General features: G+C 55.7%; 2 protein-coding genes and 1 pseudogene across 4 annotated transcripts; 2 read left to right on the top strand and 1 right to left on the bottom strand.

Moving 5' to 3' along the window:
* Window positions 1-59: 59 nt before the first annotated feature.
* On the bottom strand, window positions 60-23,583 carry BOP1 (BOP1 ribosomal biogenesis factor). Of its 2 annotated transcripts, XM_007516076.3 has the most exons (16): window positions 23,317-23,580; window positions 19,336-19,524; window positions 11,350-11,430; window positions 2,792-2,946; window positions 2,584-2,701; window positions 2,402-2,503; window positions 2,123-2,335; window positions 1,872-2,033; window positions 1,716-1,796; window positions 1,573-1,642; window positions 1,356-1,488; window positions 1,092-1,272; window positions 730-1,018; window positions 552-636; window positions 370-477; window positions 61-287 (listed from the first exon to the last, which is right to left on the bottom strand). In XM_007516076.3, exons 1-16 carry the CDS (start codon window positions 23,428-23,430, stop codon window positions 134-136), a joined length of 2,235 nt encoding a protein of 744 aa, XP_007516138.1. In that variant the 5' UTR covers window positions 23,431-23,580; the 3' UTR covers window positions 61-133. The 2 variants fall into 2 exon arrangements, with proteins under 2 accessions (XP_060053504.1, XP_007516138.1); XM_060197521.1 differs by lacking the exon at window positions 19,336-19,524 and having other exon boundaries at window positions 60-287; window positions 23,317-23,583.
* SCX (scleraxis bHLH transcription factor) lies at window positions 4,154-5,833 on the top strand. 2 transcript variants are annotated; one of them, XM_060197543.1, is made up of 2 exons: window positions 4,154-4,875; window positions 5,311-5,394. In XM_060197543.1, the coding sequence occupies exons 1-2, from the start codon at window positions 4,324-4,326 to the stop codon at window positions 5,353-5,355; spliced, it is 597 nt and encodes a 198-aa protein (XP_060053526.1). In that variant the 5' UTR covers window positions 4,154-4,323; the 3' UTR covers window positions 5,356-5,394. The 2 variants fall into 2 exon arrangements, with proteins under 2 accessions (XP_060053526.1, XP_007516088.1); XM_007516026.3 differs by lacking the exon at window positions 5,311-5,394 and adding an exon at window positions 5,534-5,833 and having other exon boundaries at window positions 4,155-4,875.
* Window positions 16,734-16,851, top strand: LOC132542907 (small nucleolar RNA SNORA44; annotated as a pseudogene).
* Window positions 23,584-23,672: the final 89 nt, after the last annotated feature.

Below are 23,672 nucleotides of genomic sequence, written 5' to 3'. Positions count from 1 at the left end.
GTAGGGTGGGGCAGCATGTCAGGAACACAATTCAAGCTCAGGACACCAGACAGGAGCAGAAGGACCTCTATTGAGGGGGTCTACACACACACACACACACACACACACACACACACACCCCGGCATCAACCAGCTAGGTGAAGAGGCGCACAGTGCTGTCAGATCCTGAGGAGAAGACCCAGGGCTGTGTGGGGTGGAAGGTCACATCCAGCACACCCAGGTCCCGGGTCAGTGTGTGCCCCTTAAGCACCTTCACAGGCACCAGCAGCGGGTTCTGCAGCAGGTCACTGTGGGAGGATGGACACTCAGCATGGGGTGGGCACTCACAAAGGAGGGCAGGGTGGGTGGGTGGGTGGGGTCAGCACTCACTTGTATACCATCCCGTGGCAGACAATGACACTGCCGTCATCTGAGCCAGAGGCGAAGAGCGGGTACCGGGGGTGGAAGGCCACAGCCCGCAGGGCCTTCTTGTGGTGCCTGGAGGGGGGCTGCTGAGTTAGAGCAGGCCAGGGTGGAGGGGAACCATCCCACCCAATCACATGGGACATCACCTTAGCACTTTATATGGCTTGGTTGAAAGATCCAGGTCAAACCACACCAGCTTGCTGTCGTAGCTGCCACAAATGATGTTGTCACCTGGGGGCAGACAAAGAGAAAGTGCTTGCTGGGCAGCCAAGGCTGCAACTGCACGGTGCATGTCCCCCCACCCCCCGTGGGAAATATGCCTACCTGCGGGATGCACAGCCATGCTGGATACCCACTTGCAGTTGGGCATCAGCTTCTTGGTGAGCTCCTGGCGCAGCAGGTGGTAGAGGCGGACGCTGCGCTGTGAGGCCACGAACAGGAAGGGCCGAGTGGGGTGAAAAGCCACATGCTGCACCTGCCCGTGGCTGCGGCGGAAGGGGCTCTGGCTACGGCGCCGGCTCAGCTGGTGGATCAGCACCTGGGTGTGGCCCTGGGCAGCCAGCACCACGGCCATGTAGTCCCCACGTCCATGCCAGGTCACCTGTGTCACTGGCTACAGAGGGTGAGAGTGACTGAGCAGGTCCCCCACACCCCGCCCTAGTCCCCCTTTCTCTCTGCCATCATACCTTGCTGTGGCAAATCCGTAAGCGCAGGCTGTCTTGCTGCTCCTTCTCAGATGCCTCCAGCCAGCGGGCGGGCTGCAAGGTAGGTTCCTCGGGCGGGGTGAAAGCGCTCAGCAGCTGGTCAGTGCTGCCCACCACCAGCCTGTCCCCCAAGCCTGGGTTCAGCAGCAGCACAGTGTCCTCCCTATGGGCCAGATGCAGCCCCTCAAGCTCTACCCTCCTTCCTCTCCAGGACCCCTGCCCTGCCCCCACAACCTCTATACGCACACAGCCGCAGCCACCAAGCAGATAGTGGGGTGGGGGTTCCAGGCCACACTCTTCACGACACCTCCTACAGTCACGGTCCTCATGCAGCGGGCAGTGGCCACCTCCCAGAACCGTACAGAACCATCATCTGAGCCTGTGCACAACAGACAAGACCCTGAGGACCCAGCCCTCCCACAATGCCTGCCCAGCCCCCACTCCACCCTACCCCGAGACCCACCTGAAACCAGCCACTGGCCCCCAGGGGAGACACTAATGCAACGGACAAGGTCGTTGTGTCCCCTGTAGACCTATGGGAGGGAAGCAGTGAGGCCACAGGAGCCCTGAGCTGCATGCCCCACTCCCCGACACTTGCCTGCTTACCAAGGCCTGGCATGTGGGGAAGGGCTGGAGGTCCCGAGGCCGGGGCAGTTTGGGGATGAGGTCTTCAGGGTCCACATTCACCTGTAGGAAGGAAGAAGGTCATGGTCACCGTCCTACTATGCCCACTCACACACACCCAGGAGCTGCCCTGCGTACCCTCATCTTGCGTTGCCGTGGGCACAGGTAAAGATCAAGGCAGCGTTCAAAGCGTTCATGGATAAAGCGGCTGTAGGCAGGCACGGCCCGCAGGCTGGGGAACCTGCGTGGCAAGAAGTTGAGCTTCCTCTCTTCAGGTTCCTGCTGCTCCCATGCCAGGCGCTGTGGAAGCGGGGAGGGGGGTGTACAAGGGGGGTGTCAGCAGGGGGACTTGGGCTTGAAGTCCAACCCCACGGCTGCACCAGGCTCACCTCCTCTTCACTGGGCAGGTACTCAGGAGGTGGGTTGTAGGACTCAGCATGGCCAGGCAGAGCCAGCTTGGGGGCTGGTACATGCATCTTGTGCCGGCCCAGCACAGCGTTAGGGTCCTCCTGGGCCCACAGGTCGTAGAAGTGGGGGGTAGAGTCCCGGGGGCGGCGTGGCTGGATCCAGCCCATCTTGATGGCGTGCACCATGCGAGAAACCTACACACACAGGGGTCAGGGCAGCTGGGACAAGGACCTCAACCTAGAGGATGGGGCTGCACCTACCTTCTCCTTCTCCAACAAGGATGGGATGAAGCTCCGCTTATCAGCTGGCCTGTTGGTCACTGGGTGTATCATAAGGTCGCCGCTGAAGAAGTCCACTGAGGGCTGGAGGTACAAGTACAGTGAATGAGCTGCAGCCCTCAGGTGCCCCGATGCCCAGGCCCAGATGCTGCCACCCTACCTACCTCATATGGATTGAAGTTCACATCCCCAAATTGGCCCCTCTGGAGCCGCTGTACCAGGGCCATCTGCTCGTCAGTCAGCCTCATGTCGCGGCCTGTCATCCGGTCCTGCACTGTGCGCCTGGAAAGCAGGGCACCCCATTCCTGACTCTTCCCCTGCCCCAATCTCCCACTGAAGCATCCCCCACCCCTAGTCCTTCCGTGTCCCCACCAGTAGTCAGGGTCGTCTATCTTGTCCAGAAACTGGTCCAGCTCATCACGGGTGCGCAGAGGCTTGTAGATGCGCTTGCCGTCTAGGTCGTAGCCCACGTGGGGGAAGTCATCATACCATTCCAGGGGCACATTGCCCACTGTGTTCCGGACGTCCTAGGGCAGCAAGCCAGCATGTTAGTGCTGGGCATCCACGATGCCCACCTCTCCTCCCTCCACTGCCTCCCGGAGATGCAGATCAGGAGGGAAGGGGGTGGAAGCAAAGGGACTGCCACCTCCAGGCTGGCCAGGTGGCAGCACCAGGTACCCTGACTATACCCTCCCCCTGGGGTCTGACGTGGCATGGCAGCGTGCACTGCCCACCACCCCAGCCCTTAGAGGCGCCAGAACTGCACCTTCACATTTTCCACTGAAGTGGTGCCAACCTTGAGCCTCCCCCCGGATTCCTTGGCCAGAGCTCTGGGCAGCCACAGACAAGGGTGACCTCATCGTCCATGGGCTCCCTCCCCTGGCAGGGGCCTTTGGTAAAAGTGGGTAGCCCCCGGCTGGGCTTCAGGAAAGACCCCCAAGTCCCTCAAAGGGGCAACCACAGGCCCACCCTGGGCCATCGATGACGCCCTGCAGGTGCTCAGGACTCTCCAGCCACTCCAGCTCTGCCCCCAAACAACCCAGCAGGCAGAGCAGCCACATTCCTGGACACACATTCCTGGTCGCAGCCCCTGCCAGCCACCACCCTCCCTCTACTGTGCAAGGAGACTGCTGCCCAGGCAGCCGCTTCCTGCAACAGTAGCCACAGAGGGAGAGGCCCAGAAGAGACTGAGCACAGCTGGAGCTCCAACGCCCAAGACGGAACCGCTGGGTTCTGCCCCTGGCTACCCCCAGCCTTCCCAGCAGTTCCAGATGCACCCTGTAACCCCATCTACACAACTTGCCCCAACTGGACAGAGCTCTGGGACCCCACAAACAGGCAGGTGCAAGCTAGACAAGAGCACAGGGACCCCAGGGCACATCTACAGATTGGGGTGCAGCTGCACTGGAGTCCCTCGAACTCCACTGCGCCCCCTTCTGCCTGACACAGGCCTTAGCATACAGTAGTGTGAGGGATAGACAGGGTGTGGCCAAGGGCTGGGGCCAAGGCAGCCGGGCTCACTTGGTCATGCCAGGGAGAGCCCAGGTCTCCGCCGCCCTTAGGAGAGCTAGCCCAGCGCCCATAGGCCGCCTCCCCCCTCCGTCCTCCAACCCGCAGGATGCTCCAGGCCCTCGGTGTGGGGCGGGCAGCCCAGGCTCCAGGCAGAGGGGGCGGGAGGCAGAGGGGGCGGGCCGGTGCGGGGGGGGGGGGGGGGGGGGGAGGAGCCGCCGCTATAAAGGACTGTGGGGCCGGCCCGAGGCAGCCCAGGACGCACACGTGCGTGCGGCGCCGCAGCCGCCACCGCGGCCACCGAGACCCGCGCCTCCCGGCCGGCCGCCCTCGGCCACGGCCCGCCCGGCGGCGGCATGCGCTGAGCGCCCCGAAGCTGAGGCCGCAGCCAGGCCATGTCGTTCGCCATGCTGCGCTCGGCACCGCCGGGCCGCTACCTGTGCCCCGATGTGAGCCCGCTGTCGGAGGACGAGGGTGGCAGCGAGAGCTCGGGCTCCGACGAGAAGCCCTGCCGCGTACACGCAGCACGCTGCGGCCTTCAGGGTGCGCGCCGGCGGGCGGGGGCCCGGAGGGCGGGGGGCGGTGTGGGGCCAGGGGGGCGGCCCGGCCGGGAGCCCCGGCAGCGGCACACGGCGAACGCGCGGGAGCGGGACCGCACCAACAGCGTGAACACGGCTTTCACCGCGCTGCGCACGCTCATCCCCACGGAGCCGGCGGACCGCAAGCTCTCCAAGATCGAGACGCTGCGCCTGGCGTCCAGCTACATCTCGCACCTAGGCAACGTGCTGCTCCTGGGCGAAGCCTGTGGCGACGGGCAACCCTGCCACGCAGGGCCCTTGTTCCCAGCCGCGCGTGCGGGCAGCCCCGCGCCAGCCCCCACCCGCGACGGCGAGAACGCTCAGCCCAAACAGATCTGCACCTTCTGCCTCAGTAACCAGAGGAAGCTGGTGAGTGCACCCCCACACACACACCTGTATCTCAGCACCTGTAACCCCAGCGCCACCCCCACCCTCCTGCCCCACAGTCTAGAAGGGTGGTGGGGGTCGGGAGATAGATGAGCAGAAGCCCCACCTGGAACAACAGGGCCCAATGACCAAAGTGGGGCTCAGTAGCAATGGTCAGCCGTCCTGGCCCCCTGGAAAGGGCCCACTCCCAGGTCCAAACTCCCCACTACAGCCCTGCCCCAGAGCCAGGGGAGCACCTGCTGCCCTTCCCCCGAGCTGCCCATTGAGGATAGCAGGCGGTGGGGGTGTGGCGCAGCCAACAGGGAGCTCCTCCGGTTGGTGATTTACAACTCCTGCGGTGCTTGGTGGCACCGGAAAAGCAGGGTGAGCAGGGAGAAAATACGGCGTGGCTTTCCCCAATCCCCATTTCCTCTCCAGACAGCACGCACGAGCTCCTGGGGCCTGAACATCTGGGAAATTTAATTTTACAATTTCGGCTGTGCAGCAGCACTCTCTCCTCCCCAAGCTGCATAGGGAAGCTGGGGTGAGCGTGGAAGGGGGGTGCTTTCAGCGCCCGGACAGCACCCAATGGGAAGCCTGGCGGTGGTGGGGAGTAACACAGGTCTCTGCCCAGGCTGACACCACCCCCTCCCCTCTGCAGAGCAAGGAGCGTGACAGAAAGACAGCCATCCGGAGCTAGAGGTCCATGTGAGCCCATCGAGCCCCAAGGACCTGCACAGGCACAGGCTCCCCCAGGCCAGCCCCGCCCCCGGCTACAAGCACCGAGGGACAGCCAGGCGGTGGAGGACTCTGAGCTGGCCCCAGCACTTGCCCAGGCCTACTGGAACTTTCCATGCTGGCTTCCTACTTGGGCTTTCTTCTGCATACTACGTGCTGGCATCTTGTGACTTTGATATAATATAAAGTCTGGAAATTTTGTATAATTAAAGTTGAAACAGTATCTTCCAAAGGTGGACACACACTGTCCACTCTGTGGGCTCTGAAGCTGCCCCGAGCCCCTCTCACCCAAGCGTATTTCTTCACAGTCTGTCCTCCGTGGGACAAGGGCACTGCAAGTCTTCAGGGTGGTCTGCCCAGAACTGTGGCCTAGGGAGGTGAAGGAGGAGACCTTTGTGAGGGAGAGGACAAGGGCACAGCCCTTCCAAGAACCAGCAGGCCTGGTTGGGACTGATGCCCTGAAAGGCTGAGGGAAGTACAGGGCTCTGGCACCTCTGCCTGGGCCAAGGAGCCCCAAGAAGTGGCCATAGGAGGGAGCTGAAGAAGGGCCACTGCCCTTAAGCCCAGCGCACCCAGTTTGGGGCCAGGTGTTAGCTGCCTGAGTGTGGCCCCCAGCCCAGGGACCAGAGGATGGAGGCCCACCTGCACAGGTAGGCCTGGCTCCCCCACAGCTGTAAGAGCAGAGGCCATGTGCCTCTGCCTCCTCACAGCATCCCACCAGCTTCCCCCAAAGGCCCCACCTGCCCATGCAGAGCTCGATGCTAGCCCCTCCCTTAGCTGTGTGCAGCTGGCTGACAGTTAAAATCCTGCAGGTGACAATTAAAGAGTTTAGTGGTGTGAGCTCCATGGGCACTGCAGAGAAAGGGGTGGGGGGGAGCAGCCACCTCCCCCCAGGGCAGTCAGCAGTCCAACATCCGGCCAGTCAGCTAGGCTGGCCCAAAGCACCCTAAGCAGGTTGCACTGATGTGTCTGCTTTGGCCCGTGGGGGAGGCCAGGTGTTGAGGCCCACGCAGGTACCCCAACAGGGTAGGGCCAGAGCCACCCCCCCTTTTGCACGGGCAGGCTCCAGGGACTCAGAGCAGGAAGCAGTGGTGTAATTTTGGAGGAAATTCTCAAAGCCAGATCCATTAAGGGGGTGGGGGGTGAGGGCTGCATCCAATCTGATAGAAATATAACAGGATAGAATCATGAGCAGGTTCCTCTCTGAGAAACCCAACCCCAAATTTCCTTTACTTAATCCTGCAGGAGCCACAGCTGGCCAGAGGAGGGAGGAGAGGGCAAGCCCACCAGGCAGACCCCTGTCCCATGCCTGTCAGGGAGGGTAAAGCCAGGGGCTGAAGATGCCCCTTTCCCTCCTGTGCATGGAGACTGGGAGAGGACAGCCAGTCAGGCAGGTGCCTGCTGCCCCCATACTGGCTGCAACTCTCTCAGGAGTTCCTGTCCACAGGGATGGCAAAGGGTGGCACCAACCCCATAGGCAGCATCCTGTGTTGGGCAATGGACACTACCAAGACCTAAAGGGGAGTGGAAAGGGTGCTCAAGGCTGGGAGACTGGAGTATTGAGCTGGTCTAGAGGGGAGGTGGGAAGTGGCTGGAAGAGGACAGGCAGCCGATCATTCCCTGGGGCCTTGGCCATCTGGGGGCAAAGCCCGGGGGCCCAACCCTCAGCTGCAGCTTGGCAGCCTCAGGCCCAGGCAGTGGGCCCACTGCACCAGTAGCAGCAGCAGCCTCGGGCCCGGGCTGCCAGTAGGAAGGGGGAGCACTCTGTCACCCTCCCAGGCTCCAGAAATTCAAACCAGACTGAGGGTGGGGGTGGGCAAACCCCAGCACCCCACACAAGTCAAGCTTACTATTCAACTCACAGCAGCCTGGACTGGGTAGGCAGGTGCTACCACCCCCCAGAGTTCCCCACCCACCCATGATGGCCCAGTGGGAGCCTTGGGACAAAGATATGGGGCTCCAAGGCAGAGAGAGAAAGAGAGAGAGAGAGTGTGTGTGTGTGTGTGTGTGTGTGTGTGTGTCCCTTGCGGCAGCTGGGAAGGAGGGGCTGGCTGCCCATTCCCTGGGCCAAGCAGCCTCCTCTGTGGGCCAAGCTGGGCTGGAAACACTCTGATCGGCCTGGGCTGTCAGCTCCCTGTCCCCGGCCGGGAATGAGCTGCCGGCGGCACCACATGATTCATCACCAGCCGCTGGCGGCCCCCACCCTGCTCCGCACCTGCGGGCTGCCAGGAAGCACATGTGACCCCCGCAAAAGCCTGCTGACCTGGGTCAGGCACACATAGCCTGGGACAGCCAGTGGGACCAAGCTACAGGGGGTCCCTCCCCCCTCAAGGCACCGGAGACAGGGAGAAGGGGCTGGTGGGTTGGCGGGGATTTTTCCGCTCCCTCTCTGATGAGCCCCCAGCCCGCCCCCCTCTTCCCCCTCCCCAAAGTGGCTGCAGCTGTCAGGACCGCAGATTGGAAGTGCAGGTACGGCCTGGCCCGCTGCCACCTCCCTCCCGTGTCTGTCTGCGAGAGAGGAAGCCGGCCCACCTCTGGAATCCTTCACTCTCTCCTCGTTCCGCCTCTCCCACCTGTCCCCTGGGAGCACGGGGTCAGCCGCCCTCGCTCAGTCTCTCTCTTCCCGGCCCCTCTCCGATTACAATGCCGGCAGTGTTCCCGCTCCCCTGCTCCCCTGCACGCTGCTCGTGGCCTGTCTCAGTTCAGCCTTCCTGCCCAGCTCCTCTCCTTCTCCTCCTCAGCACTTAATCTCAGCTGGGGTGTCAGTGCCCTGGCTCACCTGCTCCATCCAAACATACAGAAGTTTCCAGCAGGATGAATCTTGATCAGCAGGACAGGGAAGACAGGGCTTTGCTTACTGCCCATGGGGGCGTAGGCCCTGGAGGGGCTATAACAATGGGTATCTAGGAAGGAAGCTGGGGCACTTTTCCACACCCCTCCTACATCTCCATCATCTGTCCCTCTGTCCCTCTCCAAGCTGCTACTCACTAACCAGGTCCACTCTCAATCCCAACAGTCTGTTCAGGGATCCCCAGGACTTGAGGGGGCATAAAGGCTGCTCCAGGCTCCTGAGAGCTCCCAACCCCTCCTAAGGTTGCCCAGGCTGTGCTAGGTATTTCCACATGGGTGTTCGGACTCTCAACTTTCTGAGGGCACCAGCTCCCAGAAGCCCATTTGGGAGCACTAGAGGTACTAGATCAAAAAGGACCTGCCTGTGGCCCCTAACTCCAGGACATTTCCAACTCAAGGTGAAGATGTGCCTGCAGCATAGTCCACAGGGGCCAGGTTCTGCCAGGGACTCCCAGGGACAGGGAGTGTGTGGCTCAGAGAAGTCCCCCAGCTCCTAAAGAAGCTCATTAGGATGTGGCAGAAGCTGCACCTTCCACTCTGCCCCCTCACTGTCCTGCCTGCTTTGTGGAAACCTCCAGAAGGGGCAGAGGAGGCCCCTGCATCTCCACCCAGGTGACCAGTAGCCTGGCGGGGAAGGTGAGGCAGGCAGACACCAAGGGACACTAGGGGGTTGCCACCCTGCTTTGGGCCACCTGCAAGGCTGAGTGCCTGGAGAGGGCCAGCCAGCAGGGTGCCAGTAGGGGGAAGAGGCCAGAACTAAGGGCCCCCCTCGGAGGCCAGCGTTGGTGTGTGTGTGTGGGGGGGGGGAGGTGGCCAAAAGCAGAGACAGGAGCAGCAAGCCAGGCGCTCTCCACAAACAGCCTGAAACCTGAGCCGCCAGGCCGGCTGCCAGCAACAACGCAAGCGCAAGTGCTAGCGCAGCCAGGACAGCGGGGGCGGGCGCCCCGGAGGAGCGTGGGCCGCCAGGCTGGAGGCAGCTGCCGGTTCAGTAGCTGGGAGAAGCCATTAACGGCGTTTGGCGCAAGAGCAGAGGGGATGGCGGGCCTGGATACAACGGGATGGCCCCCGCAGGAGCCAAATCACAGGCCAGGGCTGAGGCCCACTCCAGCCTGGGGTGCCCTAGGGACTGGGCCAGAGTTCACAGCCACCTCCACTGACCACGCTTCCCAAACACAGCCACAGGCTGACAGGGTGGCCTCAGTTTCTCCCAGCGGCTGGGAACAATGAAGGCTGAGGCTCCAAGGCTTCCACCCCCTCCCCCGCCCCCGGGGGTCCTGGCTGCTGGATGAGATCACGTCTGTGAGATTCGGGTGCCACAGGAGAGGGGTGAGGTGGACAGTGGGGGCAGGGCGAGCAGCAGCTGGCTCCTCTGAACCACTCCCTCCCTGAGAACCACCCCCAGGCCTATGTGTGCACATGGGAGTCCAGGGCAGCGACCACATCTGGGTTAGGGGTCTCTGAGCAGGGCCAGCAATCTCACAGTAGAACTCCCCAAGCCAGGCCTCAGATCCATATCCACAGGAAGGCAGGGCAGAGGACTTGGGCACAGGTGGTCGGGGAGGTCCAGCCAGACACCACACCCTCTGGGTTCCACTGAGCTGGTCCCTTGGGCAATGTCCCTCAGGGGCTCCTGACCAGAAACAGCCCCAAGTGAGAGGTTTTCATGCCCTATGACCAGTACCGACTACTGCCATTCTGGAGGGTGGATGACCCTTCCCTGGGGTGCTAGTCACCTGGGGCTAGAACCCTGTCCACTGAGCACCCAATGCTGTCCTCCTGAGCCCCAGCCTCACAGGCCTCTCTACCCATCTGAAGTATGAGCTAGAGATGCTCCCTCAGGGCCTGGGGAAGGGCACAAGCACCCGGCACACTCAGGGAGGGGAAGCATCTGTCAGCCTGGCCAGGCTCCTGAAAACTGAGCTCTGCCGCCCCCTCGAGCCGGCTGGCTGTGCTGGCGGAGGCCCGGCAGGCGGCCCCGGGCTCCCTGTCACTCAGGACATATGGCATAGTCATCGCGGGAGGAAGTGGCCCCCGCAGCCCCCACAGCCCCGCAGCGGCTCCTGGCCAGCAGGCCCGGAGGAACACCCCCAAGGGCAGCGCCGGCCCCTCCCAGCTTCTGCTCCATTTACAATCATCATTGATTTCTCCAAGTACCAAATATAAAAAAGTAGCCGACAGGATGTGGCTGCCGACAGCCAGAGCCCCTGGGAGGGGAGACAGGCTGGGAGTGCGCTGCATCGGCCCCCCTTCCCCAAGAACGCCCGCTGCTCCGGCCAGGAAACCAATTTATTTTGTTTTGTCTCTGTTCTCTGAACGCAGAGACCGGGATCGGGCGGGCAGCCAAGGCTCCTGCAGCCGTTGCCAAGAGAGCGCTCAGATGGGGGTGGGGGCGTCTCCCCCAGGTCCTGGGGACAGCTGACAGGCAGCAAAGTGTAGTCCTCAGCCTGCATGGTCCAAGAAGGTGCCCTGGCATGGGGCTACAACAGGCAAGAATGGCATCACCACCCAGAATCCCCAGCCCTCCTGTTCAGGGGCCCCAAATGGAGCACTCCAGCCCCACTGCTCCTTCCAGACTGTGAGCCCAAGATCACAGGTGACCAATAAGTGGCAGGGCACTTCACCACCTTGGGGGGCCAACAAGGCCACTGTTATGGGGGGGGATCCCTCAAAGTCTGAGCATAAGATATAGCAAGGGTCACAGCTCTGGACTGAGTTGTGGGCTATGCCCACCATCCCCCATGATAACATGAATGCCTATAGTCATGTGTCCCAAGCTGAAATCACTCTTCCAGACCACAGTGTGGCTCGGGGCCAGACTGCCTGGGTGTCATCGCAGCCCAGTGTCTCTATGCCCAGCCCTAGCCTAGAAGGCTGTGGCCCCTTACCTACCTCCTCATCAGAGCTGTCTTCTGCATACTCATCCTCATCCTGCGTGCTCACAACCTCAGTCCTTGAGGAGGGAGGACCAGCCTGTGGAGAAAGAGGAAGAGTGGTTACAGGGGGCCCATACACCGTAGGGCTAGAGGCAGGTTCCAGGCCTGGGGTTTCCGGCTCCTTCCTCAGCAGTGGAAGGACTCAGGAAGAACAAAATATCACTCCCCACCCCCCACACACTCACACCAGTGCTGCTGCCCAGGTTCCCTCGTGCCCCAATCTCTGAGTGGCTCTATCCAGCACTGAGCCTGTACCTGGATAGGACCAGGGATGCCCCAGTTCTAAGTGGATCCCTTGGGATCACACAGGTTTCTCAGTCAATACCCAGCCCTAGGGACAAGCTCCAGGGAGGGGCTGACACCTGGTGCCAGAATGGAGGAAGAGGTCCTACAATGAGGCCACCAGCTGAAGCCTGGCCGCCCCTTCACAGCACAGCTGTAATGAAGAAACCAGCTGCATGGCTCCTGGCCCAACAGCCCCACAACATCCAGACCTAGTCTGGGGTCAGGGGGCAAGGCAGGGGTGGACAGCCAGCGGTAGCAGGAGAGCTGGGGGGGGGGCTGTCATATTGCCACATGTCAGTGACTGAGGCCCTTCATCACAGACAGGGGCCACAGCCGGCACACCCTGAGGGCAGTATCTGTACCCCTAGAGGCCTCACTACCAAGAGTTGTGTCTAGCCCAGCTGGCCAAAGACCCAGAGAGGCACCATGAACCCTCAAATGCTGAAGGTCATGGCCCTGTCCCACTATGAGTGGGCACCACTGGGAAATCATGCCCTAACCCAGAAAAATGATTGTCCCATCAGTAGGGAGCAGCTCCAATGACAGATGGCAGGGCGTGCCCTATAACCAGGACTGATGGGGAAAGCAGCAACCCCACCCCTGGGGGGCAGTAAATGCGGGGGTGGGATGGGGAGGTGAGAGGTAAGTCCCTTTCTCTATAGTCTGGAGTAACCAAAGGCTGTTTTTCCCCTCAATAAGAAGAGGGTGGGAAGCTAAGTTTTTTTCCAGACTGGAAGCAAGGCAGGTTTGGGTTCCACATCCTCCCACTCCAACCCCTCCCTCAGCTACTAGGAGCTGTGCCCACTCAAAGCAGGTTAACATGGTCTGTTGGGTGAATCCTAAGATCTCCCCCAACTCAGTCACAGGGGCCACCAATGGCACATCTGCCTGCTGCACCAGGCCCCAACATCAACCACAATCACAGGTCCAGTCCCGGGGACCTGGAGACACCAACGTGCTCTCCTGTTGGGAACTGCAAGTTTCTCACATTGGAGTGGCCCTGATCCAGCATGGTCCTTGGATTCCTTCCTACAGTAGCCCCTCCTTGCTCTAAATGTGAGGCTGTGGGACTACGATTGTCCACTAGGGGGCAGCAGCAAGGCAGAGTGCCCCATCTCCCCAAAGCTGAGGTCAGCTCTAGGAATGGACTGGAGGAAGCTCACCAGTCACCCAGACGTCAGCACCTACGCAGAGCCCCTCAAGCCTGCCCGCCACTGACCCTGAGCACTAGCCAAGGGAAGCAGGTCTCTGTGGGTAATACCTAGAAGGGTCAAGGGCTCAGGACAGAAAGTCTCCTTAAGGGAGGTGGAGGTCGAGGAAGCCAGAGGCAGGAGTCGAGTATATTAGGAGGAAAGCCAGGGTTGGGGCTGGGTGGTGGTGTACCTAATTAAGCACATATGTTAAAATGTGCAAAGATTCAGGTTCAAGCCCCCGATTCCCACCTGCAAAGGGAAAGTCAGGGTAGAGCAGGGCAGGAGGGGCAGCAGAGGACCATAAAGATATGGTGAGGCGGGAGTCCAGCGGTAGTGCAGTGGTTTAAGCGCACATGGTGCCAAGCACAAGGACCAGCATAAGGATCCCGGTTCGAGCCCCAGGCTCCCCACCTGCAGGGAAGTTGTTTCACAGGCAGTGAAGCAAGTCTGCAGGTGTGACTTTCTCTCCCTTTCTCTGTCTTCCCCTCCTCTCTCCATTTCTCTCTGTCCTATCTAACAACGACGACATCAATAACAACAACTACAACAACAATAAAACAGCAAGGGCAACAAAAGGGAAAAAGAAAAAAAAAGATGTGGTGAGGCGCTGCTGGACATAGTTGAGAGCTGGGTAGAAGCAAAGGAGGCAGGCAGGCTGGGAAGACAAGCAATCTCTGGACCTGACCTGCTGGACATGTGAGCTCCGAGTCAAAGAAGGTCCAGAGGGGCTCTGACTCTAAACACGGTGTCCACAGGGTGCCTGACCAGACATCCTCACAGCCATAACCAGGCATGTGACAACAGAGTGAGTCTTTCTGGATATGCTCTCAGCAAAGTCTCCCTCCTTGTGGGCCAGGCCAGTCTGACCACATCAGGCTTGGAGGCACCATACCCCCAGGTCAAAGTGTGGAGCCTAACCATCAATGCATGGCCTTAATACTCAGAATCAAGACCAAACCCAGGTATGGTGGGAATAGAGGTCTTGGAATCCAGGAATGGAAGAAAGGAGCCTCCAGATGAGACATGAATGCCCCAAGGCACCCCCAGGAGTCACAGAGGAAGGAATGTTCAGTAAGACCCCCCCCCAGATGTGAGATTTGTTTTTCAAAAAATTAAGCCTAATTCATTTCTTTTTACCAGTGCACTACTCAGCTCTGATTTATTTAATTTTAATTTTTTTTATTATTTATTTTCCCTTTTGTTGCCCTTGTTTTTTTAATTGTTGTTGTAGTTATTGTTGTTGTTGGATAAGACAGAGAGAAACGGAGAGAGGAGGGGAAGACTGAGAGGGGAAGAGAAAGAGAGATACCTGCAGACCTGCTTCATCACTTGTGAAGTGACTCCCCTGAAGGTGAAGAGCCCGGGGCTTGAACCGCGATCCTTCTGCCAGTCCTTGCGCTTAACCTGCTGCGCTACTGCCTAACTCCCTCAGCTCTGATTTATTGTGGTGCTGGGGATTGAATCTGGGATCTCAGAACCTCAGGTATGAATGTCTTTTGCATTACCATTATACTCCCCTGCTAGATTTTTTTTTTTTTTAATATTTATTCCCTTTTTGTTGCCCTTGTTGTTTTAGTGTTGTAGTAATTATTGTCTGTCTTCATTGTTGGATAAGACAGAGAGAAATGGAGAGAGGAGGAGAAGACAGAGAGGGGGAGACAAAGACAGACACCTGCAAACCTGCTTAACCACCTGTGAAGCGACTCCCCTGCAGCTGGGGAGCTGGGGGCTCGAAACAGGATCCTTACGCAGGTCCTTGCACTTCACACCATGTGTGCTTAACCCGCTTCGCTACGGCCGAGTCCCTAGATTTGTTTCTTTAAGGTAGATTCTTTGTTTTTTTTCCACAGTACTGCTCAGCTTTGACTGATGGTGCAGGAGAATTGAACCTGGGACTTTATAGAGTGTCAAGCATGAGAGCCTCTTTGCATAACCATTATGCTATCTACACTCACCCCCTAAAACTATTTTTATTCCAAGATTTGCATTTTCAAAGTAATTTATTTCTTCTCTCCAAAGTTGAAAGAAAAGACTGACACTTAGCTTTGAAAGATTATCTTGTTTATATTTTCAAAATTAATAGAGGGGCCAGAGTGATTCAGTCAGTAAAGCATACAAATTACTATGAGAGAGGACTTAGGTTCAAGTTCCCAATCCTCAACCAGCTCCCCTCCCTTCAGATTTAGTTACTAAGGGGGCTAGGTAGTGGCACACCCAGTTAAGTACACATGTGCAAGGACCTGGGTTCAAGCCACCACTCCCCACCTGCAGGGAAACACTTACTCTCCCTATCTCTTCACCCCTCTCAATTCTCTCTGTCCTATCAAGTATTAAGTATAATAGAAAAGAGAAGAAGAAAAAAGAAAAAACTAGCTGCTGGGAGCAGTGGATTCATAGTCCTGGCACTAAGCCCCAGTGACAATGTGGTAGCGATATTCAACAGGTCACCACAGCAGGCAGCCATACAGGTAGGAGCCCAAGGACCTTATGCTCCTGGGTCTGCACTGGATGAGATCTTGGGGGGAAAGCACGCCTGGTATCATATTGGGTGGGAAAGGCACAGTAGAGAACCCTCCAAGTGACTGAATAGAAAACATCATCCCAACACAGCAAGTACAAGAACTGGATCTAAACCAGCACCAAAGGGAAGAGAAGGTTCAGCTAGCAGTTCACTCAACACCAGTGGGGGTGGGGGTGGGGGCGGGGCAGCAGCACTCAGATACCCATATAGCCCTAGCGGCTGTCAACTACAGCTCAAAGGGAAAGGAGTTAAAAGTTCTGGGGAGACGTGGTAGCGCAGCGGGTAAAGCGCAGGTGGCGCAAAGCGCAAGGAGTGGCTTAAGGGTCCCGGTTCAAGCCCCCGGCTCCCCACCTGCAGGGGAGTCGCTTCACAAGTGGTGAAGTAGGTCTGCAGCTATCTCTCTCTCCCCCTCTGTCTTCCCCTCCTCTATCCATTTCTCTGTCCTATCCAACAATGACAACAACAATAATAATAATAACTACAACAATAAAACAAGGGCAACAAAAGGGAATAAATTAATTAATTTTTAAAAAGTAAGTTCTGGGAGAATTAAATCAAAAGCAAAGTGACAAGAGCTCTTCTTCCCTGGGACTCACAGGGGCCACCAGGGTAAACTCCAAAAGGGGTGGATGAGGAGTGCAGGCTGAGCAGAGCAGCACAGGGATGAGATGCCCAGGCATCCCCGCCCACACAGAGGACAAGAGTGATGGATGGTTCAAGGCTGGCGGAGCCCAGCCCTCCAAACACAGCAGGAACAGAGGCCGCCTTTCTGACATCCAGAAGCAACAGGGACTAATACCTCATTCCAGAGGAGAGGAAAAGAGCCATAAAGCGGCGAGAGACCACTCCCCCACTCATCAAAGTGGGAAAGTCAAGCAGTTCAGCAGGCGGGTGCACTAGGTGTCAGTGGGGAGCTGCAGCAGGCAGAGCTGCCAGGCACTGGCCCACCTTTCAAGACACTTCCGCTCAAAATGCAGTCACCATGTGACCTGGAAACACTTCTGGATTTGGTCCTAGAATAACGTGGTGGTGACTGCAGGCCCAAGTATAATGTACCCTAGGGGGCCAGCTGGCTCCCCACTGCCATCTGCAATGCAGAGGGGTGGAGGCCAAGTCAGAAGGAAACAAACACAACACACTTCAAAGAACTGCCTGGAGAGGGGTTGGGTGGTGGTAAATCTGGTTGAGTACAAATGTTACAATGCACAAGGACCCAGGTTCGAGCCCCCAGTCCCCACCTGCAGGGGGAAAACTTTGTGTGTGGTGAAGCAGGGCGGCAGGTGTCTCTCTCCCTCTCTATCATCCCCCTCCCTTCTCGATTTCTGCCTCTATCCAATGAATAAATAAAGATTAAATGGCCATAGCCATGAGATCTCCAACTGCATACAAGAATAACCTGAGAGACTGACAGCACAGGTCAGCATAATACCTGTAGCTGCCACTCAACTCTCCTATATTTCAGAGCATGGGCTTTGATGCCTTTCTCTTGGATTTTCACCAGTTTTGGTTAGAATGAGTATAATAATATTTAACTTATTCAGAAAAAAAAAAAACTGCCTCGGGGAGCTGAGAGTGGTCACCCTATGGGTACAGGAGCAGTGGTGAACCCCAGGAGCTACTAATGAAGCCCAAAGCTCTCTACCCCAGGACCAATCTACACACGATCAAACAGGAACCCACAAGGGAAGGAACCCCAAGAGATCCAGGTTGCCACTAATACCAGACACCCCATTCCTAGCCTTTATGGGATGAGAAGCCCTGGTAGGCACTAAAGTCCTCTGGCTCAGGGAGGATGTCAGCAGGTCACTTCCAGTCTGTCTGGGAAGCTAGAGGCTAATACGCCTGGACCCGGGTTCATGAGACTTGGGCCCCCTGCAAACAACCCATCTGCTTATAATGAGCAGAGCAGCAGACCCAGTAAGCCACCAACCACCTTCAGGCTCCCAAGCACAGTGCCTCCTACAGGACAACTCAAGGAACACATGCACAAGTGCCCTTTCCCTGGATGTCACCTCTGGACATGCTAGTGTCATTATATCGTATTAACACATTACCTACTGTATTTTTTTTATTATTTTTTTTTAACCAGAGCACCGCTTCGCTCAGCTCTGGCTTATGGTGGTGCAGGGGATTGAACCTGGGACTTTGGAGCCTCAGGTATGAGAGTCACTTTGCATAACCATCATGCTATCTACCCCTGCCCCCTACTGCATTTTATTTACAGCACCAGCAAGTGTACACATGGCCCCCATGAGCCTCTTTTTCTTCTTCGTCTTCATATTTTAGAGGAAGAGGCTCTGCAGCACCCCTTTCCTCCAGCCAAGGAGCTCCCCACATGCCATTCTCCTAGGGTGCTTGCTCTCATGTGGTACCAGGGTTGAAGCGAGGACCTCATGCTCAGCAAGATATGTGTTTTACCCATCGAGTCACCTTAACTGCACATTATCCATTTTAAAGAGCAGGAAGGGTCTGGGTATGGTGCACTTGGTTAAGTGCATGTATTACCATGCACAAGGACCCAGGGGTTCAAACCAATAAGTAAAATAAAATATATATAATCTTAAAAATAAAAAAGCATGTATACTCTTGAGAGCTTATTTGGAGGTTCTAGCAGGGGAGCACAGCTACTCAAATACCCTCAACCAGTCTGTCTCTATTCAGGGAAGGCCGTCCTCTTCGACCGAGCCTGCAGCTTCTGGAGGGATGAAGCACATGGAGCGGTGAGGGAGGAAAGGGACACCTGCCTAGTCAGCCAGATCAGCCGAATCAACCCTAGCGATCAATGCGGTGACAGATGTCGCAGCCAGATCGCCCTCACATCCAGAATGTATATTCTCGAAACTTTACATCAGGCTCAACCTGACGCTGTTGACTGGCTACGGAAGAAGGGCAAACACTAGAAGAAGAAGAATTAGAAAAGAGAAAAAGAAAGGGAGTCGGGTAGTAGTGCAGTGGGTTAAGTGCATGTGGCGCAAAGCGCAAGGACCTGCGTAAGGATCCTGGTTCTAGCCCAGCTCCCCACCTGCAGGGAAGTCGCTTCACAGGCGGTGAAGCAGGTCTGCAGGTGTTTATCTTTCTCTCTCCCTCTCTATCTTCCCCTCCTCTCTCCATTTCTCTCTGTCCTAAGATCAACAACAACAACAAAAACAAGGGCAACAAAAGGGAAAATAAAAAAAAAATGGGGGGGTTGGTAGTAGGGGAAGAGAAATTACCCATAATACCAAACATCAACACACCCTCTGCATGCCACAGAGGGTCACAAGAGCATCACATCTGACTGTCTTTCCTTCCCAGGAAACATATCCCACAAGTCCTGTTTTTCCTAATAGTTATAAGTCTCGCAACTAGTCAGAGGTGACTTTTACACTAGCTAAGATCAGAACTTATAGAACCCCAGTCCACTGCAAGGATAATCGTTGCAAACGTATTTCCAGAGTGTTCTAAATAACCCATGCTATATTTCAGTTAAATTATGCCTTTCTCACTTAACATAAGAGAAGGCAGCCCTCTCCCCTATCATCCCATGCCAAAGTCTTATCCCATGGGGTCATTCCTACTCCTGTATTCCCGATAGAGTGAAGCTCAAATGACATGGAACTCCCCCACCCCAACTCCCAGTTTACATATAAACTCCCAAGTCAGGCTCTGCTCCAAGGAAACCCAGCCTAGTAAATTCAGTAAAGTGGATTGAGTTCCCAAAGAAGTAACTGGGGGATCAAGCTGAATTTTGGAGTTCCTATGAACTACACACAACCTGGGCTCTGTAGTTCTACCCAGACCCTATGTACCCCCAGATCAAGTGCAGATGAGGGAGGAAGGCTTAGGGCTGGAATGGAAAATGGAGGGAAAGTTGTGTGTGTGTGTGTGTGTGGGGGGAGGCAGCGTGAGCACTTTCTTGCTGGGCCTCCTGGGTCATCAAGAAAAAAGCCACACCCTCCTGCACCTGCTCGGTGATCTTCTCTGTACCAGTGTCCTCATCACTGCAGATTTCATCCTCCCCCTCGGCAGCAGAATCCTCATTGCTGTCAGTGCCAGAATCTTCCAGGCCTGAGAACACACTCTCTTCACTGTCTGAGACACCGGAATCACTGCCATTCCCCAGACTGGGTGCAGGGGTACAGAAGAGAGAAGGCTGCAAAGAAGCACAGTGTGAAGGCATTCAGTCCTCAGTCCATCTGCCAGCCTTGCCCCCCAGGAACCACACTGATCCAAGGACCTAAGTGATCCATTCCCACCTTAATACCCCAGGTCACCGTTATTATATGCAAGGATCTGGTTCAAGCCCCTTACCCCCACCAGTGTCCATGGGTGTGACACAATCCTATCATCTTTCCAAGGTCAGTGTACTTTTCTCTGAGCTCCTTCCCACTGCATGATTAGGCTCTCCTAAAACCTTTGTGAAGCACCATGTATTAAGGCCCCAGAGGACTGCACAAACTAGGGCAAGGGCTGGGTCAGGATGGGATAAAAGTCCCAAAGTTGGGGGGGGGGGGCAGCTAGAAAGGTGGTAAACTGGTAAAAGCACATGCAATAATACCATGCTCAAGGACCCAGGTTCCAATACTTGGTCGCCACCTGCAGAGGGAAAGCTTGACGAGCAGTGTGTGCATTCTCTCTCTCTCCAGCTCCCCCCCCCTTCCATTTGTCTCTGTCAGAAAAGAAATTTAAAAAAAGAAAGAAAGATGAAGGGTGGGGGTAGATAGCATAATGCTTATGCAAACAGATACTCATTCCTGAGGCTCCAGTCTCAGGTTCAATCCCCTGCTTAGTTCTGATAAACAAAAAAAGGAAGGAAGGAAGGGAGGAAGGAAGGAGCCAGAAGCAGCAGAGTTGCTATGTAGAACCAGCAATAATCCTAAAGACAAAAAAAAAAAAAAAAACAGTTCCAAAAGGGCATTTCCCTTTTTCTTTTTGCCCCAGGGTTATCACTGGGGCTCAGTGCTAACACTATGAATCCACTACTCCTGGTGGCCATTTTTTTCCATTTTATTGAGGGAGGGGGAGGCAGAGAGGGAAAGAAAAAGATAGACACCCGCAGACCTGCTTTGCCACTTGTGCTCTCCCCCACCCCCCGCAAGTGTGGAGTAGGGGCTTCTTGTGCTGGGCCTTGTGCTTAGTACTATGTGTGCTTAACTGGGTGCACCACCACCACCCCTTTTTTTTTCATACTCAGCTCTAGTTTATAATGGTGCTAGGGATTGAACCTGGGACCTTTGCTGCCTCAGACATGAAAGCCTTTTTGTATAATCATTATGTTATCTCCCCCAGAACTCTATTTTTTTTTAATTTATTTATTTTGATAGACACTGAGAGGGAAGCAGGAGATAGGGAGAGTGGAAGCCAAGTGGTGGTGCACCTGGTTGAGCACACATGTCACAATGCGCTAGGACCAAAGATTGAGCCTCCAGTTCCCACCTATAGGGAAGAAGCTTCACAAGCGGTGAAGCAGAGCTGCAGGTATCTGTCTCTTTCCTCTCTATCACCCCCTAACCTCTCGATTTCTGCCTGTGTCTATCCAATAAATGAAGATGATTTAAAAAAGGGGGGCGGGTGGTGGTGCACCTGGTTGAGTGCACATGGCACAGTGCACAAGGACCAGGATTCAAACCCCTAGTCCCCACCTGCAGAGGGAAAGCTTCACAAGTGGTGAATTAGTATTGCAGGCGTCTCTCTGTCTCTCTCGTAGCTATCACCCCCCCCTCTTGATTTCTGGCTGTCTTTACCAAATAAATAAATAAATAATTTTTAAAGAGGGCTGGGGAGACAGCATAATGGTTATGGAAAATACTTTCATGCCTGAGGCTCCAAAGTCCCAGTTTCAATTCCCCAACCCCACCATAAACCAGAGCTGAGTAGTGCTCCGGTAACTCTGTGTATCTTTCTCTCTGTGTCTCTTTCATTAAAAATAATTAAAATATGTGGTCCAGGAGGTGGCACAGTGGATAAAGTGTTGGACTCTCAAGCATGAGGTCCTGAGTTCAATCCCAGCAGTACATGTACCAGAGTGATGTCTGCTTCTCTCTCTCCTCCTATCCCTCTCATTAATAAATAAATAAAATATAAAAATAAATAATTAAAATATTAAAAGAGAGAGAAGGTAAGGAGTCGGGTGGTAGTGCAGTGGGTTAAGCACACGTGGCGCAAAGTGCAAGGACCGGCATAAGGATCCCGGTTCGATCCTCCGGCTCCCCACGTGCAGGGGAGTTGCTTCACAGGCAGTGAAACAGGTCTGCAGGTGTCTTTCTCTCCCCCTCTCTGTCTTCCCCTCCTCTCTCCATTTCTCTCTGTCCTATCCAACAACGACAACATCAATAACAACAACAATAATAACTACAACAATAAAAAACACAAAGGCAACAAAAGGGAAAATAAGTAAATAAATATTTTTTTAAAAAGAGAGAGAAGATAAAAGAGAGACACCTGCAGTGCTGCTTCACTTGTGAAACTTTCCCCCAGCAGGTTCAAACCAGGAGCTTAAATTCAAGTCTTGTACATGGTAATGTGTGCTCACCTAGGTGTGTTACCACCTGGCCCACCAAAAAAGGCTTTTTCTACCTGAAACAGAAGCCTCTTTATCCAAGTTAGTACTAACCACCCAGAAGTAAACTGTAAAAGCTAGTTGTAGAGCACCTGGAGAAACAACTCAACTGGTAAGGCATCAGGCAAGGCATCAGGCTTTCCTTCATGTCTGAGGTTCCTTGTTTGATTCCCCAACACCACATGTACTGCAGTGGTGCTCTGGCATCTCTCTTCTTCTCTCTTCCTCTTATGGAATACCCCCCCCCCGTAATAAATAAATCTTCAAAAGGAAAAATCTAGAGTGACAAAAATGATATGCTTTATTTAAGAGGAAAGCACCTACCCATGTATTCCTCTTAGAGGACTGTAAGTTTCCTAAGCAGAACATCATTTCTTTTCTTTCTAAAAATTGATTTTTTATGTTTATGAGAGAGGCTAAGTACTGTTTAGCTCTGGCAAATGTGGTGCCAGGATGGAACCTGGGACCTCATACATGCCAGTCCTGGACTCAATCACTGAGTTATTTTTCCCAACCCCAGATCACCACTCCCTCCCTACCTCTACAATGCACCGAGGACCTGTAGGCTCTTAGCAAGTTGAGTGCAGAACCCTAGATTTCACTGTTTGTTTTTCTCAATTGACAAGTCTCTCAACTATGTGAAAAGCCTTCACTTAGCCAGTTATTTCACAGCACTCAACTTAAGATCCTGTAGAAGCAGCTCTAATATCATGAACTTACTGTTTATCTCCAACATTCAATTGAGCTATATAATGAAAACAGCAAGTAGAAGAATGAATGATTCCTACAGAGACCAGTAAGGCTGGCACTTAAAAGTAGCACAGAACACTTTGCAAAGAGAAGGGACAGCGTGACATCCAGTTGATTCCTCTGGGGGGGGGGGGGGGGGAAGACGAACTTTCCATGCTTCTGGGACATTCTATGACCCAGATTCGATAACATCCCACAGCAGAGCTAGGATCCAGTTGAACAGTGGGAACACCCAGGAGCCCAGTTAAAACAATGTCAAGGAAGCAAGCGCTAGGTTCTATACCATGTTGTGGGTTCCCATACTGTACCCAAAGCCAACAGCAGCGCACACAAACGAGCGGTAGTGGGGTGCGAACATAAGTCCTTTTAATGACGGTTTGCACAACTTCAGGGCTTAGGAGGCGACCGCACAGGATGCAAAGTGGTCTCTCGAGCTCAATCCTCCAGACTCAGGAATCGCCTCTAGTCCCTCCTCCGCCAACCCTCGCGCAGGGGTCCGCTCTACCTAGAGCAGCGGCGGCCGACAAAGACACCTCTAGGAGGAAAGCAGCCGCCTCCGAACTCGCTGTGCGCGGGAGGCCCGAGAAGCCACCACGTGGGGGCCGCGCCCGCCTACCCGGCAACGCCCGCAATTACCTCGTCTCTCTCCGGCTCGTGCTCTGGCTCCAGCTCGGGCTCCGGGTCCGCAAGTCGTTTCCCGGGCCGCGCTGTCGCCGCCTCCGCATTACGCGTGCCCCGTGCGCCCGCCATGCTTCCAGACCGTCAGGACTCGCAGTGCACTTCCGGCAGCGTAGGAGTCCGGGGAACCTGGGGGCGGGGTTTGCGGGGTCAGAGGACGCAGCCGGCCCTCCCCACCCGGCCTGATTGGTGGAGCGGGGCCAGACAACGCAGGTCCCAGTCGTGCGGAGCGCACGAGACTGGCAGGGAGGGGTTGTGGCCTGGCGGTGCACTGCGTGGGGCGGACCCAGCGAAGGGGGCGTGTTATGGAATGG

The sequence above is a fragment of the Erinaceus europaeus genome, chromosome 1 (assembly GCF_950295315.1).
Source record: "Erinaceus europaeus chromosome 1, mEriEur2.1, whole genome shotgun sequence".
NCBI classification, from domain to species: Eukaryota; Metazoa; Chordata; class Mammalia; order Eulipotyphla; family Erinaceidae; genus Erinaceus; species Erinaceus europaeus.
This window is presented reverse-complemented; position numbering and strand designations above follow the sequence as displayed.